The sequence below is a fragment of the Amphiura filiformis genome, chromosome 12, assembly GCF_039555335.1.
Source record: "Amphiura filiformis chromosome 12, Afil_fr2py, whole genome shotgun sequence".
Lineage (NCBI taxonomy): Eukaryota > Metazoa > Echinodermata > Ophiuroidea > Amphilepidida > Amphiuridae > Amphiura > Amphiura filiformis.
Genome location: NC_092639.1, coordinates 59,138,224 through 59,157,389, shown reverse-complemented (window position 1 = coordinate 59,157,389; position 19,166 = coordinate 59,138,224). Strand labels below are relative to the sequence as shown.

Here is a 19,166-nt window from a genome sequence, read left to right as displayed (position 1 = left end):
TGTAAGAAAACTGCTGCCCTGTGGTTCTTTCTCTTCAAAAACTTTAATTTCATCGTGACATTTGTATTGAAGCCGCGTCGAGAAATAATGGATTGTTTTACACCAATACAATAATTATGACCAATGTGTGAGGTGACAAGTTGTAGGAGGATCTGATCGATCACCATTGGCTTTCCAGTAGAAATCAATCGACAATCAACGATCAATTAATTCTTGATTAATTATCTGCAGTAATAACAGGAAAATCGAATCGGTGAGTGAAATACAAGTTGACATCAATGAGATGGCGCTCCTTTTGGTTTGATTGTTCATTTACGTCGCAGTGGCTACTATAATACTATATAGGACCAACACGAAGAATCATGTCTGAATGAATGAGGATAATTGTGTGAAAGAATTCTAAGTGAATATAATAAATATATTCATCTGTATTGTTGCTATTCCAATACATATTAACATTGTACAATTTGTGTGAACATCAAAGGTTTTTTTCGGCGTTGGTTTGAGATCCCATTGCACAATGTCGTCGTCATCGACGTCGTCATCATCGTCTCCAAGACTAATGCAAAGGAAACCTTCGGTTAAGAAGCTAGCCCACGCTCCTCATCAGATGCCAGGATTTGGTAAACCATTCAGAGTTGTGGTCCTGGGCCAGGCAGCAGTTGGCAAAACAGGTACGTATTCTTAAAATCCATAGCTTTCATTCAATATATACCTATTCATATCTGGGAAGAACATGTTAGGGGATTTTGTAGTTTAAACAGCAATACCTGGTGTACTTTGTTAATTTGTTTTTTACTCAAATCTGTCTCAAGCTGGGGGTGTGTGGGTTTCGCTTTTTTGGCAGAGATCGAACCCGGGTATCGAACGCTTCCCCTTTTGTTACCTCTGTGGTATACCTGGTGGTATACATGCTGTTATTTATGTACCTCCATCATGTCCATGGTTGTGCCATCCATCATCAATATGATCGAGTGTTTTTGCTTGTATCAAAATGATTGGTATCCATCACTTTTCATGGATGAGTCTCGCACATCAAGCATGAGATCATAATGTGTAAATTAATGTCATAAAACGTCATAAACTATAGTACATTCTGGACATTTCAAATGTATCCAATGTTTGCAAAATTGATGGGTCATTTTGATATAGTCTGTATTTATTTATTATGTATACCTTGGTACATAATAATGTCCCGGAAAATATATTTATTATGTCATTTTGCTGTGGTGAATACATTTTAGTAAGTCATGAACACAATGATGAATGAATATTGGAAGAAAGCTTAAAGTTAAGAGATGAATGAAAGAATTTAAAGTGGATTAGTGCAAATAAAAACACTTAAGTTTGAATGAGATTCAACGTGTGAGTCGCCGTTTTGTGGTTCAAGAGGATATTGCAAATGGGATTACAATCAGCGTTCATTTGTTAATAAAAGAAAGTGCATGTGTATTGTCACAGATACTTAAAATGTGGTATTGTGCAAAAACACAGAAGGAAAGCGCTTTCTTTATCTACATAAAAACAAAGATACATTCAATAAGAACAAGTAGACAAACAAGTACCAAATGCGAAAGTACCAAATGCAAAGCAAAAAATGATATGTATTTTCGTACATAAAAAGAAAATGTCACCAATGATGGACTACCCTGCTACATTTGCAGAAAACATTTAAATTATTAATGTTATACGTGTATTGTTATACATACATGTATACAGACTAAATAAATACATAACAATTTTACATTAAATTGTGATATAACAATTTGGGACAAGAAAAAGGAAGAGGAATAACGAAAAATGGAAAGAAGATGAACCGATAAAACACGAGTTTGTCATGTCTGTTGATGCCGATGGTAAAGAATAACTATTGGTTATTGATAATGTTCCAACAGTGCCTGTTAAGGTGCCTGTTTATAGAAATATACTTTTAGTGCAGGGAAAATTAGCATTAAATGACATGAATATACTCAACACGACAAGGAGCTTCCATATGGACGCAACCCACCAATAAGACCTAAGAGAAACTATAATCAGCTGATGGTGGTTTGCAAAACACTCATACATGTATTATAATTAATTTAAAACACCGAATATCAACGTGTTTTTACTTTTATTTCTTAAATGCGTTCACAGTTGATATGAGCATGCAGAATAGGTTGTTTAGATGTGTAATAGTAGTAGCATAATGTTATGGTTAGCGTTGAAATGGTAAGGTGGTCCGGTTTCCGCTCACGTTTTCTTTTGTAAATTGTTTGCTTTGGTTTGAGACATCGATAAACGGTGTGGGGAGTGCTGTCACTTAGCCGATGAAACTCTGAAAAATGAGAGAAAGATTTACTAAGAATGTTCCCGGTCTTTTCACAAGGAAAATATTCATAAGATTCCTCCTCTTCTGCTATTTAGAGCCCTTATCCCCACAGAGCAAGCTGATTACCTGCATATTTTTCAAAATAACTTTGTGCTGAACGGTTAATAATTTTACAGATATACTCGTAGTCGTACAAAATAGGCTGTTTTATTTTGGAATTCTTGAATTCGCCATTTTACGCTATATCCTCTTCTATTAAAAACGTCCAATTTTTAAAATTTAAAATTCTTAAAAAAGCAAAATATATGTAGAGCTTATAATTTAAGACAATGGCACGTAATGCTATTCATGCATAAAAAAAAATCAACTGTCTCGGTATAAATCATTATGGGACACCATGTATCATGGTTTTCTTTAAGGGGGTACTTCAATTTCGTAAGACATGTACTATAACCCTTGATACACCACTTTGTGACTATTTTTGCATTTTTCCTAAAAAATAAAAAAAACACTGGTAACAAAAGTTATGTATATTATAGGGGCGAGGAATCCAGTTACTACATTCGAATTTTAGTTACTCAAGACAAGCGGTACGTTATTTATGATACATATAAGAAAAGAGTTATCGCTAGAATGTACCTCATTAAATATAATGAACCACTTGTCTTGAATCACTGAAATTTCAGTGAAGTAATTGGGATTCATTGACCCTACATGTATAATATACATAACTTTGGTTACCAGTGTGTAGTTATTTTTTGATAAAAATTGCTTTTGAGATATGTCCTCTCTGGACATGTGTTTGTGTCTTCGTTTTCATTGTTTCAATTTTCTTCCATTCTATTGAAGACGTACGTGTCTCAAGTTGCCAATAATGTCTTAAATGTGCTGCCGACACAAGTTTTAAGTGTACAGATCTATTTTTAGTCTTTGAAAGGATTTTATTCAAAATTGACTTTCAAGAATGTGACAATAGGCCTATTGTCACCTTTGTTGTCTAATCTACTTGACTTTATATATCCTATCTATAACGTAAATGGATCTGAAGTGACGGTCAAAAATGAAGCCTTTTAACAAAGATAACAAAAAGCATCTGACGCGCCGATCCTGTTCTGCTTATTGTGGTTCTTTGGTAATCGCATTAATCAGTCTCTATATCATCACACAAAAATATTGTCTATTACTTCTTTATATTGAATAACTTTCCTGCTGTAACTTAAGGTTATACGATGTATTGTTGGTCGAAGCAGCAAAAAAAATACCGGTATAGTTCACAGCATCTTGCGAATGGTAGTGAGCTCTATGGTGAGCTTTAGCAAACAATTGCATTGCTCAATTCGTAGCGAGCGTGTAGAAGAATTCAAATATCACAGATGTACTTTTGTAGGTCCCGTGGTTCTTGAGTTATGTTGTAAAGAGGGCTGAAACAACAACACTTTTGTAAAACGTACATAACTCATTAACTACAATAAATTAAGCAAGTTTTCAAAGTATATGATTTGTAGAATGGACTTTTACAATACACCAAAGTGTTATTTTTCAATAATATATTGATTCAGATAATGAAAATCGATTTTTTTGGTTTGGCTGTTTCGACCAACAATACCTCGTATACCCTAAAGAGGTTTTGTGAACCCCGGTTGCGAACGTGATGTGATATGTAAATTGATTCTAAAAAAACATAAAACCAAAACTTTACTTTGTTTAACTTTACCCTTTTCCTTTCTGTTAATAAGCATTCTGTATGGCTACCACGTGATGTAAGAACGGTTCGTCTTTTTTCTCCCGAATTTGAAAGGCGACGAAAAAACACCCTTAACATGTTCTCTTATTCTCTTATTTTCATGGGCGAACGGACTTTTTAAGTACACATGTATGATGTATAGGGTCGATCGGTCGAACGGAATGTTTATTTTTATTTTGCCCCCGGGATAATGACCCTAAAAAATCATCGAAAGCTTGAAAACCTGAAAACAAATTTGGCTAACAATGTTTTTACATTTTCTGAATTTGTCAAACAAATTCTGTCAAAATCAGTTCACTTCGGCCATGAACGATTGTTTTGAATTCCATACAGCTAAAAAACCTGCAATTCTGGGTCGGTTGGGCCCTTAGAAGACTTTATCAGCTAAGCTATTACCATGATTACATTTAGGCCTACCTATAGATGCTTAATGATTCTATGCTAAAGAAAGAAAGAAATAAATAGATAATGAAATAATTATTTTTATCAAACTAAAATATTTATTCGATCTAAAACAAACAAAGCTGGTAAATATTGTTTTGGCAGATCGATCACTTCTGTAAATGTATGCCATTGTTTGTATTGATTTATACATAAACAATATATCGAAGTTCAAGGTTTATTTGTCTTTTAAAGTTTTATGAATGAATTGTGCCAGTTCGCTACAGTTGTAGTGGTATGCATGCACGCCTGTTAACATGTTTATAAATACATTTTTAATTTAAAGCAAAAGAAAGCAAAATATGCAAACCTTGAAATTATTTCGAATTATTTCTACTACCAATTATTAAATACTATTACTAACGATATTACAATAGATATTTATTTTAGTCCTACGAATTTCATATTTCACACGGTACCGCACAAAAATCGTCAATTTTATTGATTATTAAGGGGTGACTAGTTTTGCATTTTTCTCAAAAAATAATAACATACTGGTAACAAAAGTTATGCATATTATTGGGGCAAGGAATCCAATTACTACACTGAAATTTCTGTGACTCAAGACAAACGGTTCAGTATTATGATAGGAAGTGAGGTACCGGTACATCCTAGCGGTACCTCTTTTCTTATCATAAATAACGACCCACTTGTCTTGGGTCACTGAAATTCCAGTATAGTAATTGGATTCCTTGCCCCTACAATAATTAATATAGGCCTATAACTTTTGTTACCACTGTGTTATATTAGTTTTTGAGAAAAATGCAAAAATAGACACAAATTCATAGAGGGGTATAGTAGTACCCCCTTAATATATTATTATTATGGTGATGCTATTTCTAGCCTGTTGAAAGGATTTCAATCAAAATGTGACAATAGGTCTATTCTCACCTTTGTTTGTAGTCTATACTTTATTTCTTTATTTCCTATCTAACATAAGTTGATATAAGTGGCGGTCAAATGTGAAGTTTTTTATAGCAAAAATTAATCCAAATCTTCAGACCCATCGAAACTTTAGATCATTATGTTGCTTTTGTAATTCATTATTCGGTCTCTAGTGTGAGGAGGAAATATCGACTGGTAGAACAATGGAACGGGCAGCGTTACTTTAAAAGTCATTGTGAATGTGATATGATACCATGGATACGTATGGTTCTAAAAACATTGAAACCACAACTTTACCTTTTCCCCTTTCCGTATTTGGCGGGTCTGGTGTCTGTTTTAACAATTAACCCCACGGTTACCCCACGTGGAAGAAATTTTAATTGTTTCGTATTACTTCGTCCAACATTCGACACAAGCAATACATTATAAATTATATTAATAATTAATGATTAATAAGCTATATATCACAGTATACGAAGATACACCTTCAAATATGCTTTTGATTTATAAATTGAGGAATAAAAAATAAAGAGAGAAACAAACAAGAAAGAAAGATTAAAGAAAGAAAGAAAGAAAGAAATAAAAAAGAGAGACTAGATATAAATAAATAAAGAAAAAGAAAACAAGAAAGAAAGAAAGAAAGAATATATAAGAAATAAAGAGGAAAACTAAAATAAATAAAAAGGAAGAAAGACATGAATTATAAAGTTTTGTAGCCAAAAACAATGTATCATAATACAAACGATGCTTGTAAATATTGGTTTGTTTATTTGTTGATTAATACGTATAAACATACACTGATAAAATACTACAGTTACAGATAAAATAATACTTCCTAGTATGGGTAAGAATATATAGGGTTCAAGGATTATTTGCTTTCTCAAGTTGATGCATAAATTGTTTCAGTTCGATGTACATGTAGTTACAAGTTGTAGTAAATATTAAAAAAAAAAAAAGTACTTCACTTTGCTGACGCCATAACAAAATCTATAATTAACCTAAATTTTTTGATAGTTAAGTTGAAATGTATCACTTTATAATACCTCACTTATTTTGAAGGTTTTTATTTATTTATTTATTTATTTATTTATTTATTTATTTATTTATTTATTTATTTATTTATTTATTTATTTATTTATTTATTTATTTATTTATTTATTTATTTATTTATTTATTTATTTATTTATTTATTTATTTATTTATTTATTAATTACTGGAATTAGCCAAAACGGTTTTGTACATGCATACCTTATACGAGTATACTGAGTACTTTTTTGAATAGGCATAAATGTGAGCGTGATAAGAATATGAAATTAATCAACAGTGATTCCGGAAGTAAATACAAGGCTATTAAAAACGTATTGGTTGATTTACCTTTAGCTCAGATTTCAACATAAAATCGTCAAAATTAGTTTAAATCCATACTACAAGAGATTAAACACCTTTGGAAGCTTTTGGACGTAAATGTCAATCTGTAATTTCATAGGAATATAATCCATTCAATAATTTTCACGCGTATTAGAATAGATGAAATGTGCATGAAATTAGTTCATACCATTACCAGTACATTCCATAGGCTATACATATCAGTTTCCTTAAAAAAAAGCACATTGTCTTAAACATGGGGGAATGTGACCGATTTTGACCCCGATCATCACAAAGTTGGGGTGACGCAAGGTTCTTCACCATGTTCACCTCCTGTCCGTCAACTGCTATACTCCACCCGGGCATGAATTAAGAACAAAATATCACGAAAACCCCACATGTTGGGTAAAAGTTCACAATAATGGACAAAAGCCTAATAATTTAATCGATTATTTTTGCTGTCCATCAACATGATCAATTATAGCGATATACATAATAATTTAAGCTATATGTTTAAGCACCTTGGATCTGGTAAATATTATTTTACCAATTCTCTATTTATCAGTCACAAAATATCCTACAATAATTGCTATTCATCTCTATCATGCGAAGGAGAAAATACCATTAATTCCAAATGAATTAATACCATTATCCATATTCAAGGGATTAATATCCTGAGTATGGCCCTTTTGTTAAGGCCTTGTGATAACTGACTTGGAGGTGAGACATATGATTAGTGTCAATAACCTCAACGATTTTGTTGCATGAAAAAGTAAAAATATTGGATATCGAAACGAGGATTGATATTGAATATCGAACATGGTGTCAGCTTTAAAGTTATTTAAATCAAATCAAAGATTTGCCCTAAAAATAATAAATAGCCAATATAAAGAAGCCGAAACTTAAAATATTGTTAATTATGCATGTGTACTTTTCCATGTAAATTTGGAACTTTGTTATGAAATAATGTTGCGGAACAATAACGATGAATGTTCAATAAATTATGAAAATCTGACACGAAAACAACTTTACGTTTTGCATGCTTGGCTACATGTTACGTTCTTATCGATTTTGATATGCTATGTGCATATTAATATATTAATATAAAAATTAAATGTCTGGATCGCGATTATCAATGAACATTTGTATGTGTGATAAAATGCATAAAATATATGTGTAGGCCTATAGTTTATATTATGTCATGTCGGGTCGATAAGAAACAAAATCAATTAGAGAATGATTTTATCAAGCCACGTATTTTTATTGGGTTTCCAACTATTCCATGTAGTTTGAGCACGGACGATGATCATTAGCGAAATGTGTTCTAAATTTAAATTTCGCAGCCAAAAGGTATGCTCTGGTGACCCTAATTAAAAGTATGCTAATTGTACTGATTAAGATACTTAAATTGGCAACCGTGTTGGGAATAGGCCTATAGATAGAATAATATCTCATATTACATAGGCTATGCATCACCATCTTATATGCATGATAATTATCATAATTATAGATTAGTTTTATAATTTTAATCTTTTTTCTGTCTATTAATCATGGCCAGGCCCGTACGCAGGGGGGGTGCGGGGGGTGCGACCGCACCTCCCCAAATTTGCAAAAGTATACAAAAAGTCCCAAAATTTTAGAATTTGCGAGCGTAGCGAGCAAAAAAATCAGGTTTTTTACGGTTTTTTTTTTGAAAAAAGGTCCAAATTTTGGGGAAAAGTCCACTTTTTACAAAATCGCCCCCCCCCTTTGGAAAAAAGTCCACTTTTTCAAAATCAGCACCCCCCCAAAAAAAATCCTGCGTACGGGCCTGATCATGGCTTTGTATAATGTTGAAACTAATGCACATATCAATGTAAAAATCACAAATTCGACATTACGCAATTGTGACGGGCTAATCCTCTTCAGGAGTCCGACCTGAAATGTTTTATTTGAATTCATTTGTTAATGTAATACATTTCTGTTATTAAATATCAATTCTGGTCATTTATTCAAATTGTGACCAGACTTGATCATTTGGAACTAACATAATAATTGACGAAATCCTTGAACAACAAAGTATTACTGTACGTTTTTGCCAGTTAAATGCCAGTTAAGGGATCGGATAGCAACATTTGCTGAGAGCACATCAGACACACCAAATCGCATTCTGCAAATAGTTTGGATTTTTTGAAATTCGCGATATGATACAAATTATTGGCATATTATGAAAAATGGGATTTTTTTAAAATTTAATAGTTTAATAAAGTAAACTTTATCAAACTATAATGATATGTACTTTAAGTGTATGTAGCTGGCAGGAAAAACCGTCCATTGTTTTAAAATTGTAACCTTTCGTATTGAAGTTATACGTCCCCCAAAAAAAACCCCCTAAAAATGGTAGGTCTTTTTTAAAAATGTTTTTGTTATCAGAAGGACATTTCTCGTATTCAGAAAGCAATTTGGTGTGTCTGATGTGCTCTCAGGTCCCACAAATAATACTAACCGTGCAAACGTTGCTATCCGATCCCTTATTAAGTGTGTATTAATATTGATCCGATATTTTGACAAAAATGTTTTGTGGCATATATCATTTAAATTTTAATATGTTACTACAAAATGAAGCGCAATCAACCGTAATTAACATGATTAAAGGAAATTTCATCCTTCGATTATAATTGTGCCAATTTAGACACCGTGACCATGGTGACACCATAATATCTTTTATGAAATTGATTTTGCCACAGTAACACCCCTGCATGCCATTTTAACGTCGCTCGTCTAAGGCCGTATAAAATTAATGTTTTGGTTCTCGTCCAGAGGATTTTCATGAATTGATGAGGGAGGGAGGTGTTTTTTTTTTTTTTGTTTTGTTTTTCAATGTAAAATTAGCATTGTCAGTAGTTTTCGGTCTTCTCCAACAGGGCTCGAGGAAACGATGAGGACTTTTTTTTTTTCAAATGTGAGATTCTGAGGGATAAACCCCCTAGAGTACCACAAAAAGACTTGGAAGCGATGCTTGTTCTCTAATAAACTTATTTATATGTATGAAGATTTCATAAATCATTCCAAAGTCTTAAAAAAGGAAAAATCTAAAAAGAAAAAAAATCTGACAAATCCCAGAAATTGAGGAGGGAGGGGACGAGAACCAAAATATTAATTTTACACGGCCTAATGTGTTTGAATAATTGAACAGAATACAAATGGGCATGACGAATTTTGGTCTAGGCAGTCAGATGGACTATTCAAAATAAGTATAACTGATGCGCCGGATTTTTTGTTCATGTCATCCCGTTTTCAAAACATGCTTATCAAAAAAATATATAGGCCTATATATTTTGTGACACTAGCATTTCAGCATTAAGGTTATACGAGGTATTGTTGGTCGAAGCAGCCAAAAAAAAAATCGATTTTCATTATCTGAATCAACATATTATTGAAAAGTAAAATGGTGTTTTGCAAAAGTTCATTCTACAAATTATGTACTTTGAAAAATTTACTTAATTTATTGTTGTTAATGAGTTATGTACGTTTTACAAAAGTGTTGTTGTTTCAGCCATCTTTATATACAACATAACTCAAGAACCACAGGACCTACAAAAGTATAACTATATATTTGAATTCTTCTGCACGCTCGCTATGAATTGACCAATGCAATTTTGATAAAGCTCACTACCATTCGCAAGATGCTGTGAACTACGTTTTTTGCTGCTTCGACCAACAATACATCGAATACCCTTAATTGTAAAATGTCCGAGTTTCGTGCGTATTTGTCGATCCCGGTGTAAATTTATGGGAGTTAGAGAGTGCAGTGGCTTCTCTATACAGCCCCCCCCCCCCCGCCCCACAGAAATAGCTAGAAATGTCACCACTGCATGCAATAGGTGAGAAAAAAGAAGTGTTATCTCGTATACAGTGTTATAGTGACTGATTTAGATAGCGACTAGTGTCGATATACGCATATTGCAAATACTTAAGCAATCTTATCAAATTGCTTTTCTTAGTTACAGGTTCAATTTACTTTGTCAAGTATACTGAAGTGTTTTCTGTCATTTATGTAATGTTAAGATGTGTAAGATCTCACACTTCATCTGGTATGACTCTTGACGATAATCATCCCGGGTAATCAACGAGGATATGCTGGTTGTATAAATATAACACAACGCTCAGACATATCATAACCTTGGTTGAGACAAATATTGGGCTGTTTTAAACAAGATTCGCAGGAAGATAAGTAGTTTTAGTTGGAAGAAGGGTCTGTCGTGCACCCTCGGAATACATGCGTTTCAAATTAACAATTGAATAAACCGCGCATCGTACCGGCACTTGGGATAGTCGACAGGCTTGACCATCACGTTCAGTATGCGACCGCACATCGTTTTGATTTGCAACTTTTGAAAATGCACCAACTTTCATACCGGGTATCCATCTTTATCAATTTAAAGTGCATTGGTATCAAATTGGAGCTATACAAGATTCTGCACACGATCTATCAAATTGTCATAGGCCTAACAAGATCAGGTTTTGGTGTAGGGTGGGTTACATAAGCATGATTGATATGTGCAAACTTTCTTTATTGAGGTGTTTATACTCCTGGTTCATGAAAGAGTTTAAAATAAGCAGTTTTAAAAATGACGAGGTGAAAGTTAGGCCTAAAAGAAAATTGTCGACAGATTTAAGGAAAATCCATGGAAGTCAGGTAACAAACCAAAAGTGCTATATAAACGAAAGCCCTTTCGTATGGGAGGTTGAACCCTCCATCTATACCAGAAACGTAAGTGTGATATGTTAAAAATTCCAAGCCGAAAGATCAAATATGACCGATATTTTTATATAGGTTTTTTTACAAACGCAATAGAACTATTGGTTACCTCCCCCGCCAACGAAAGGACGTTCATTTATAAGGACGTCGTCAAACATGGGGTTTGTTCCCTAATGTGTAGCACATATCGAACTTTTTTTTGTTGTTCCGATTAGGGCCTACAGGCCTATATTAAAGGCTAGCCATGACTTTAACTCAATTTGAACTCATGAATGGCAAATGCTGTTATACTTTGTTTGAAAGTATAACATAATGTGCATGTATGTTTTGGGGGCAAATAACATGTATCAAATTGAACAATGTATTTACAGCGTGTGAAAACTCTTTTACTGACCTACATCGTAATTCGTATCAAAATAATTATGAAACAAAATCTCTTCATTTTTCTTGCTCTCTTTTTATTTTTTTATTTTTTACGTTTCCCTTTTTCTTTCCTTCATACGTGACCTGCTACACGCACCATACAAGATTTAAACTAAAGTCTGCACAAAAAGTAACTCAGCTGTTATAAATACGCCTATAGCTTCAGAACTAATAATTGTTTCCACAATATTTCTACATAGAAAGAAGGACAATTTATTTACGCGCATTTTGATACCCCATTTGTTAAATTTCGTTCAATATTAACAACACAGCAGTGTTTTTAAAGAACATTACCCGAATCAAAAAGTTGCAGCTATTTGTATTGATTTGAAGTCAGCGCGAAGATAAATGGAGGGTTTGCCACAATGCCTGCGTAATACTAATAACCATTGATCGCTGTAAACTGCAACTTTTAAATTCGGGTATTTTTCTTTAAAAGCACTACTGTGTTGTTAATATTGAACGATATTTGACAAATGTGGTATCAAAATGCGCGTAAATAAATCGTCCTTCTTTCTATGTAGAAATATTGTGGAAACAATGATTAGTTTTGAAGCTATAGGCGTATTTATAACAGCTGAGTTACTTTTTGTGCGGACTTTATATGATTTACCATGGCAACATTGATTTGAGTAACCTGCATTACTTTTAAGTATTTTAAGTACTTAAAAGTATTTAAAGTGTGATATATCAGAATTAGGTTTACGTTAGGTCTGCACTCAAGATCGTGAATATGCTTCTATCCAAACAGAACGGACGGACTGGTGGGTTATCACCCTGCTCTGTTCGAAACTGACTGCATACAAGACACACAAGACTGCCAGACAAGAAATATGCTGCAACTTGCTTATTTATATGTAAATATTGTAATTTCTGAGTACCGAATAAATCAAATCAAATCAAGTTGCTTTGCATTATTTCCATGTCCATATTTTACTTTTTGATGGATTTTACTGCCACATACTTTCAAAAAATATGTTTACTGGACTTGGTCAGATTAAGCATTTTGAGATATATGTAGTGTCAAAGTTCGAACAAATGTTTTTGAAATTTATAGTCTTGAGAAGCAAAATCCATCAAGAACTACACCTATAATCTTCTGTGGAAAACTTACGCTTGGCAACCGGATATATGTGGAAGAGGCAAAAATCTTCTAAAAGATATACAAATATTTATGAAACCCTAATCATTATTTTCAGTGACTCATCATTATTTTGCTTATTGCTTAGCGTGTTTGAGGCGGGGGATTGAGGATGGTACTCATATACAGCAAAATGATATTGAAAATATAATTGAAGATGGCTCGAATTTTGTGTGTGGGCATGGATATCTACCCAAATAGTGCACCGTCAATAGACAGTCCGTTTGCAATCTACTTGTTGCTTCCTTGACCGTTACGCTTATAAAACACCATAAACCTATCTTGGCCATCTTAAACCAATAATCTTCACACCCTGTTTAAACGGAAACCAATATTTTTGTACAAATTGAATCTAACTTCTGCTTCAAATGATCAACAACCACAAATAGGTCAATCTGACCACAATTATAGCTCATACCAATTTCAAAACGCATTTGAAATATAGTTTATAGATGAGTTGACTTCTGACGTCATTGCCTCACAGTATGCGCACGCATCATCACAATTACTGTTGTTTTTTTGACTGGCACCCGCGCATCATATTTTGTTCAGGTCCCGTGCTTTTAAACCTCCCGCCACATCACAATAAAGGTATGGAACAGTGTATGGTTGTATGCAGTTTGCTCAAGCATATCGATATACCCATCCCTTGCCTTTGTTGATAAACATTGAGGTCAACTCATCTATACCCTGGCGTCGACAGATCGTGTTATAATCTTAACCTTGCAGGGTCATCATCATCATCATTGTTATCATCATCGGTATCATGTTGTTGTCGTTATCATCATCTTCGATTCTTTATCATCGGTATATTTGATTTTCTTGTTTCTTCTTCGAAAGCTTCACAATATAGGTTTATTTTGCTTTTCATTATGTTACCATATATTTCAAAATGAATGCTCCGATGATAAGATGGCCGGTCATCGTCAAGGCATTAAAATTCAAATAACATTTCCTGTCGACCAACGCCTTCCTACATTCGGGAAAAGACGAAACACGATACACAAGTTAAATATTGGGACGGTTGGCGACTGCTCGCCGAGAAATACGATTTTGAGTGGGACTCAAGTGTCCCATCTCTTTTCAATGCGATGTTGATAATGCACACATAAAGAAACGAGTGTGGAAATAGAGGCAAGGACATGGGAGGATGTCTTAACTCAATGTTTTCCTTTCAAATTTTACTGCAATATTTGCTATTCTCTCAATGACATAGCTGTTTACATAAGCATTTTAATCTATTCATGATATAAAATCAGTTACTTTTGCAAACATTCAGCATGTTCAGTGAATTTCATTTGAAACATCGATTCGCTTCAACCCCAGGACTTCAACTTCGTCATGTGTGCTGACTTGTAGCCGTAGCCTAATGTCCATAATTTGATTTTCCTTACTGTCATGATGTCATCTCTCTCTCTCTCCTTTCTCACCCCCTCTTTTTTTCTTTTTTTTTAAATCTTTTTTCAATTGGTTTATAATTAAGACGGGTATATATAATCGGCATTATATTTAAACAGATAATATTAATAAAACCGAGGTCAATTGCTTGTGAATGTATAACATATTAATAATCTTCATGATCTTGATTAAGATTTTAATCACAACAATCATTCAAATTGCATTGTTTTAAATTTTAGAATAAATGTGATCAGTTCAAGTGAGATATCGGATGGACACAACAATCGATATCTCCAGTTGATGTTACAGACTACTTATGAGGTCATTTGAATCAATTGACATATTTTGTGCATGATTCAATTTTGTTCAAACATCTGAAGATTCGATTCAGACTACCATCCGCTCTCCCATGCACGGTGCCGCATTAGAGTTGAGTGAACCACGCGAGTACTCCGTTATTCGAAGGGCGTCCCGTAGCTGTACACGTATAGCTCGCATTCAGTTTCAAAAAGAGTATGGTGTTGACCCCCTGGTTGTCCCGGTGTTATTTGTACAGTTAATTAATGATCTGCAGAGGTGATCTGATTTTGATATATTGATGTGCCTTGTCTATTTCGTAAATTGAGCTTTATAATTCCCATTTTTTACGTTTAAAGGCTCAAAAAGCGACTGCATTTTCAATGTTTCTGTTTTTTTTTGTAGAGATTCACGAAATCTCGCATGTCATTAATTATGGTGAATAGAAAAAAAGTATTATACGTGACATTTTACTTAAGAAAATAACATGTTCTGTTTTGTTTGTTTGTTTGTTTGTTTAGGAAGACGATAGGCCTACAATTGTTTTGGTCTTAAGGCCGCCTCCTTCTTCATTGTTTTGGTCTTAATGAAAGGTGTGGTTTTTTTCTCTTTAATTTGGTACCTAATTAAGGTCTATAATACATTGTTGCTAATTACTGTAATGGTTAATTAAGCTAACGGAGTCCTTAATTGGTTGGAGATGTGGACAGAAGTGTGGCCACACAGCCATACAAACTGTAGGCCTATATGGCAAGGATCCAGCACAGTTTGATGACAATTTTGTTTTCCCTTTTATAACTACAATCCATGATTATTTAGTACCATACAAGGTTGATAGCAGTCATATGTAATAATTATAGTCTGTGTAATTTCAATTCATTAATTAGACATGTTGCGGTATATTTGTGGCGCCCTCTACGGAGGCGCGCCACAATATAGGCATGACTTTGTGAAAAGCTTCTAATTTCACTCTTGCTAGATTGACTTCGCAATTGTTTTGCTAAAATTATGCCCAGCTCATAAATAATACTACAATTTGCTTGGATTTTATTTTATTATTGTTTTCTGATATGCACGGGATAAAATGGTGAGCGTATATTCTTTGTTTAAAATACAAAATTAGGATTTATAAAAACACCAAATAAATCCTGACCTTTCTATGCGTTCAACCAGTTTACCGTGTGCCTTAGAACCCGATAGACGGTGACATTTGACCATACACTAGGATCCACAACATGCTCATCTATCATGGGAACAGTTCTTAAACCCTAATACATTTGTACATTCATCCTTTGTACATAAACTCATACTCTGCAACTTGAGGTCAAATTTTGCACTATGATTATGTAATTGAGGTTATTGGACTATGCCATTGGGATGAGACTCTTGTGGTCCAGAGTGATAAGATCAATTAACGAGGTCTCTTAAACCGATGGCTTTTGTTTGCTAATTACCATAGAATCTAGCTACTACCTCCATGATTGGATTAAGTAAATAACTAAATCCTGTTATCTACCCACCAATGTTTGCTTATCTTAATAATTGTAACAAACTGTAGTGTACTAAATAAGACAGAAAAGGCAAACAGACAGAAATTTAGAGTTTTAAATTAGAGAGTTGACAGGAAGTTGTAAGAGTTAAATTGTTATGGATATGATTGGTGTAAGCGCGAAAATGTTGAATGTCAGATCAAAGTCATCCGAGGTGAATTAAGTAATGTCAATCACAAATTGTTACAGGTCATTTGAGGTGGACTAAGTTTATATTTGGATTGTCAGAACACCTTCCCCAATCAAACACATTTCTCTTGCATTTGATCATCTTCTACTCTTCCCTAGAAAAATCATTATAATACCAAATCTACACACCATGGAATTCACCATATCACGTCCAAGTTCACATTGGGCGCCACATTCCTTTTTTAAAGGAATTTTTATTTGTTGTTGTTTTGAAACTTGCCATCTGGCCTCCTCATTCAATGTGAGTTGTTGTGCTGTTATATTTTATTATTGAATAAAATAAAGACGAATGAATGAATGACAAAGGAGATGGTTTGTGGGTAACTCCCAAGTCTTTTTCCATAGATATGTAAAACAGCTAGTCCGAAAGTGTCAAATGAAGAGATAATTTGTAGGCCTACTCTTTCTCGGTTGTTATGATTATTTGTGACTTAAGGTGGTACTACACCCCCTGATTAATTTTGTGACTTATTTTGCATTTTTCTCAAAAAATAACTAGACACTGGTAACAAAAGTTATGTAAGGAATCCAATTACTTCACTGAAATATCAGTGATTCAAGACAAGTTGTTCATTATATATGTTAAGAAATGAGGTACATTCTAGCCATGCTAGCGGTACCTCTTTTCTTATCATAAATAACGTACCGCTTGTCTTGATTCACTGAAATTCCAGTGTAGTAACTGGATTCCTTGCCCCTACAATATACATACCTTTTTGTTACCAGTGTGTTATTATTTTTTGAGAAAAATAGTCACTAATAATATTTATCAATGGGTGTAGTACCCCCTTAATTTAAACCAGTTACTGAAAGTATTTTAAGCAGCAAATTAGCATTAATTAACTAGCATTTTAAATGATTAATATTAATTATATAGGTATAACAATGAAGGAACTTTGTATACATATAAGTAAGCATCGCACCCCTTAAACTATATATTTTCTGGTGGTCTTTTTCAAGCCCTGGTTGATTTTGACTTAGCTCCTTAGATTGTGAAAATGCTCCTGAAAAACCGGCAATTCAAAATTATATACAACATTTTCAGTTTCATTAAAGAGTTTAGATCATTGTAATATGTATTCTTATGCTTTCCAGCAATGTATACTTTTACATACCTGCAATTGGTACATAAAAAGTTATAACCAAATCTGAAAAATGATGTTGTCACTTTATGAAAATACAAAAGACGAGGGTCTAATCTTGTGACACGTGGCCATAGGCCTTCAAACTTTTAGTTTCTACGTGACACCCCCAAGTAAAAGTGCTGCTGCTATATAAACACTAGCACTAAAGTATGGTGAATTCCCCTTTTATGCCACGAAATGCTCTTACCTATTCTTTCTACCAATCCAGTTCATTCCACTTTCACAACCAAAGTCTCATTCACAATGGTTTAAATCCTTACCTTAAATACTGGTCTCTTTGGGACACCCAAAAGTTGTTGTATTTAAAAAGGTGACAAAGAAAATAACAGAACATACAAAGTGCCATTTTTAGTTGTTTATTATACGTGTTGTTGTATATAGACTATATTAGAATAAGTGATATGAATTTTGCGGGGTTTAAGTAATACGTTATACCGTCATGGAAACTCCCATTTTTAAATGCTAATGAATTTCCTTCCAAATTATGCAGAAAAGATGCAGGAGGGTTCACATTTGGTAACAAATGTTTGGAATGAATTTATATTCATCTTATTTCAAATTTAAGTAACAACGTAAAGAACATACAAATATAATAATTATGTGGAATTCAGATGACATAAGAAATCCAACAAAGTCATCAGAATTGAGTATGTGGAAACTTGAGAGAATCGCAGCAAATGGAGTTGACTCAAAATGTTCAAACAACCATAATCTTTACACTTCAAAAAATATTTTAACCATATATTTATTTTTTTAAATCTGATGTTTCTCTCGTTGTAATCCATCCTTTGCCCTTTTTAAAGGGATTTTTATTCTAAAATGACCTAGCATCGCGTGATAGAAAGCATCCACAGTCACTGACTGAGAAGTTTAGTTCCTTTTGGGAGATACAGCAGTTGATGCATTAAAAATGTCTCGCTTTCTCCCATTTTGATCAAGGGTTACCATGGTTACCTTTTAATCACTTAGTTCAAGATCATGATACTGATAATGATTAAAAAACAGCAAAGAAGAAAAAATAACCATTTAAAAAAATGCATAACGCTTTTAAGTTAGACACTTCTATACGTGAACTCACCCCAATTCGCCAAATTCGTATATATAAATTTACCTCTCCAAATACATTTATCCCGTAGGAGAGGCGTAACAGTTTTGTTAGAAAAAGAAAATATTAGAGCCGTATTATTGTGCTATATATTGTGTAGGATATGGTTTCGTACGCTGTTTTCACTCTGGGAATTGTAATTATTCAGGCTCGGTTGAAACGCCATTGTACAATTAGCTTTTATACTTAGAATTGTTACGTCTTTATTATAGTTTTCCCTAAAAACCGTTCGTAAGCTGTATTTATACCCAATCGCCGAACAACGAGCGATTGATTTTAATCAATTAGAAAACGCGCGTTTTACTGTCTAGGATTGGTAAAAATCGGTTGCTCGGCGCTTAGCGATCTAGTATAAATTGAGCTTAAGTCAACATGGTCAAGTGAAGAAAGCGCTAACCTGAAAGGACAGCCCCATACAACCCTTTTAAATG

At 33.6% G+C, this 19,166-nt stretch overlaps 1 protein-coding gene across 1 annotated transcript in view; it reads left to right on the top strand.

Moving 5' to 3' along the window:
- The first annotated feature begins 346 nt into the window (after positions 1-346).
- The window catches only part of LOC140166500 (ras-related and estrogen-regulated growth inhibitor-like), a 37,497-nt gene continuing 18,677 nt past the window's right edge, over positions 347-19,166 (top strand). The window contains exon 1 of the mRNA XM_072189979.1: positions 347-674. Coding sequence (XP_072046080.1) covers positions 521-674 — 154 coding nt within the window. The 5' untranslated portion in view covers positions 347-520. The remainder of the gene's footprint in view (positions 675-19,166) is intronic.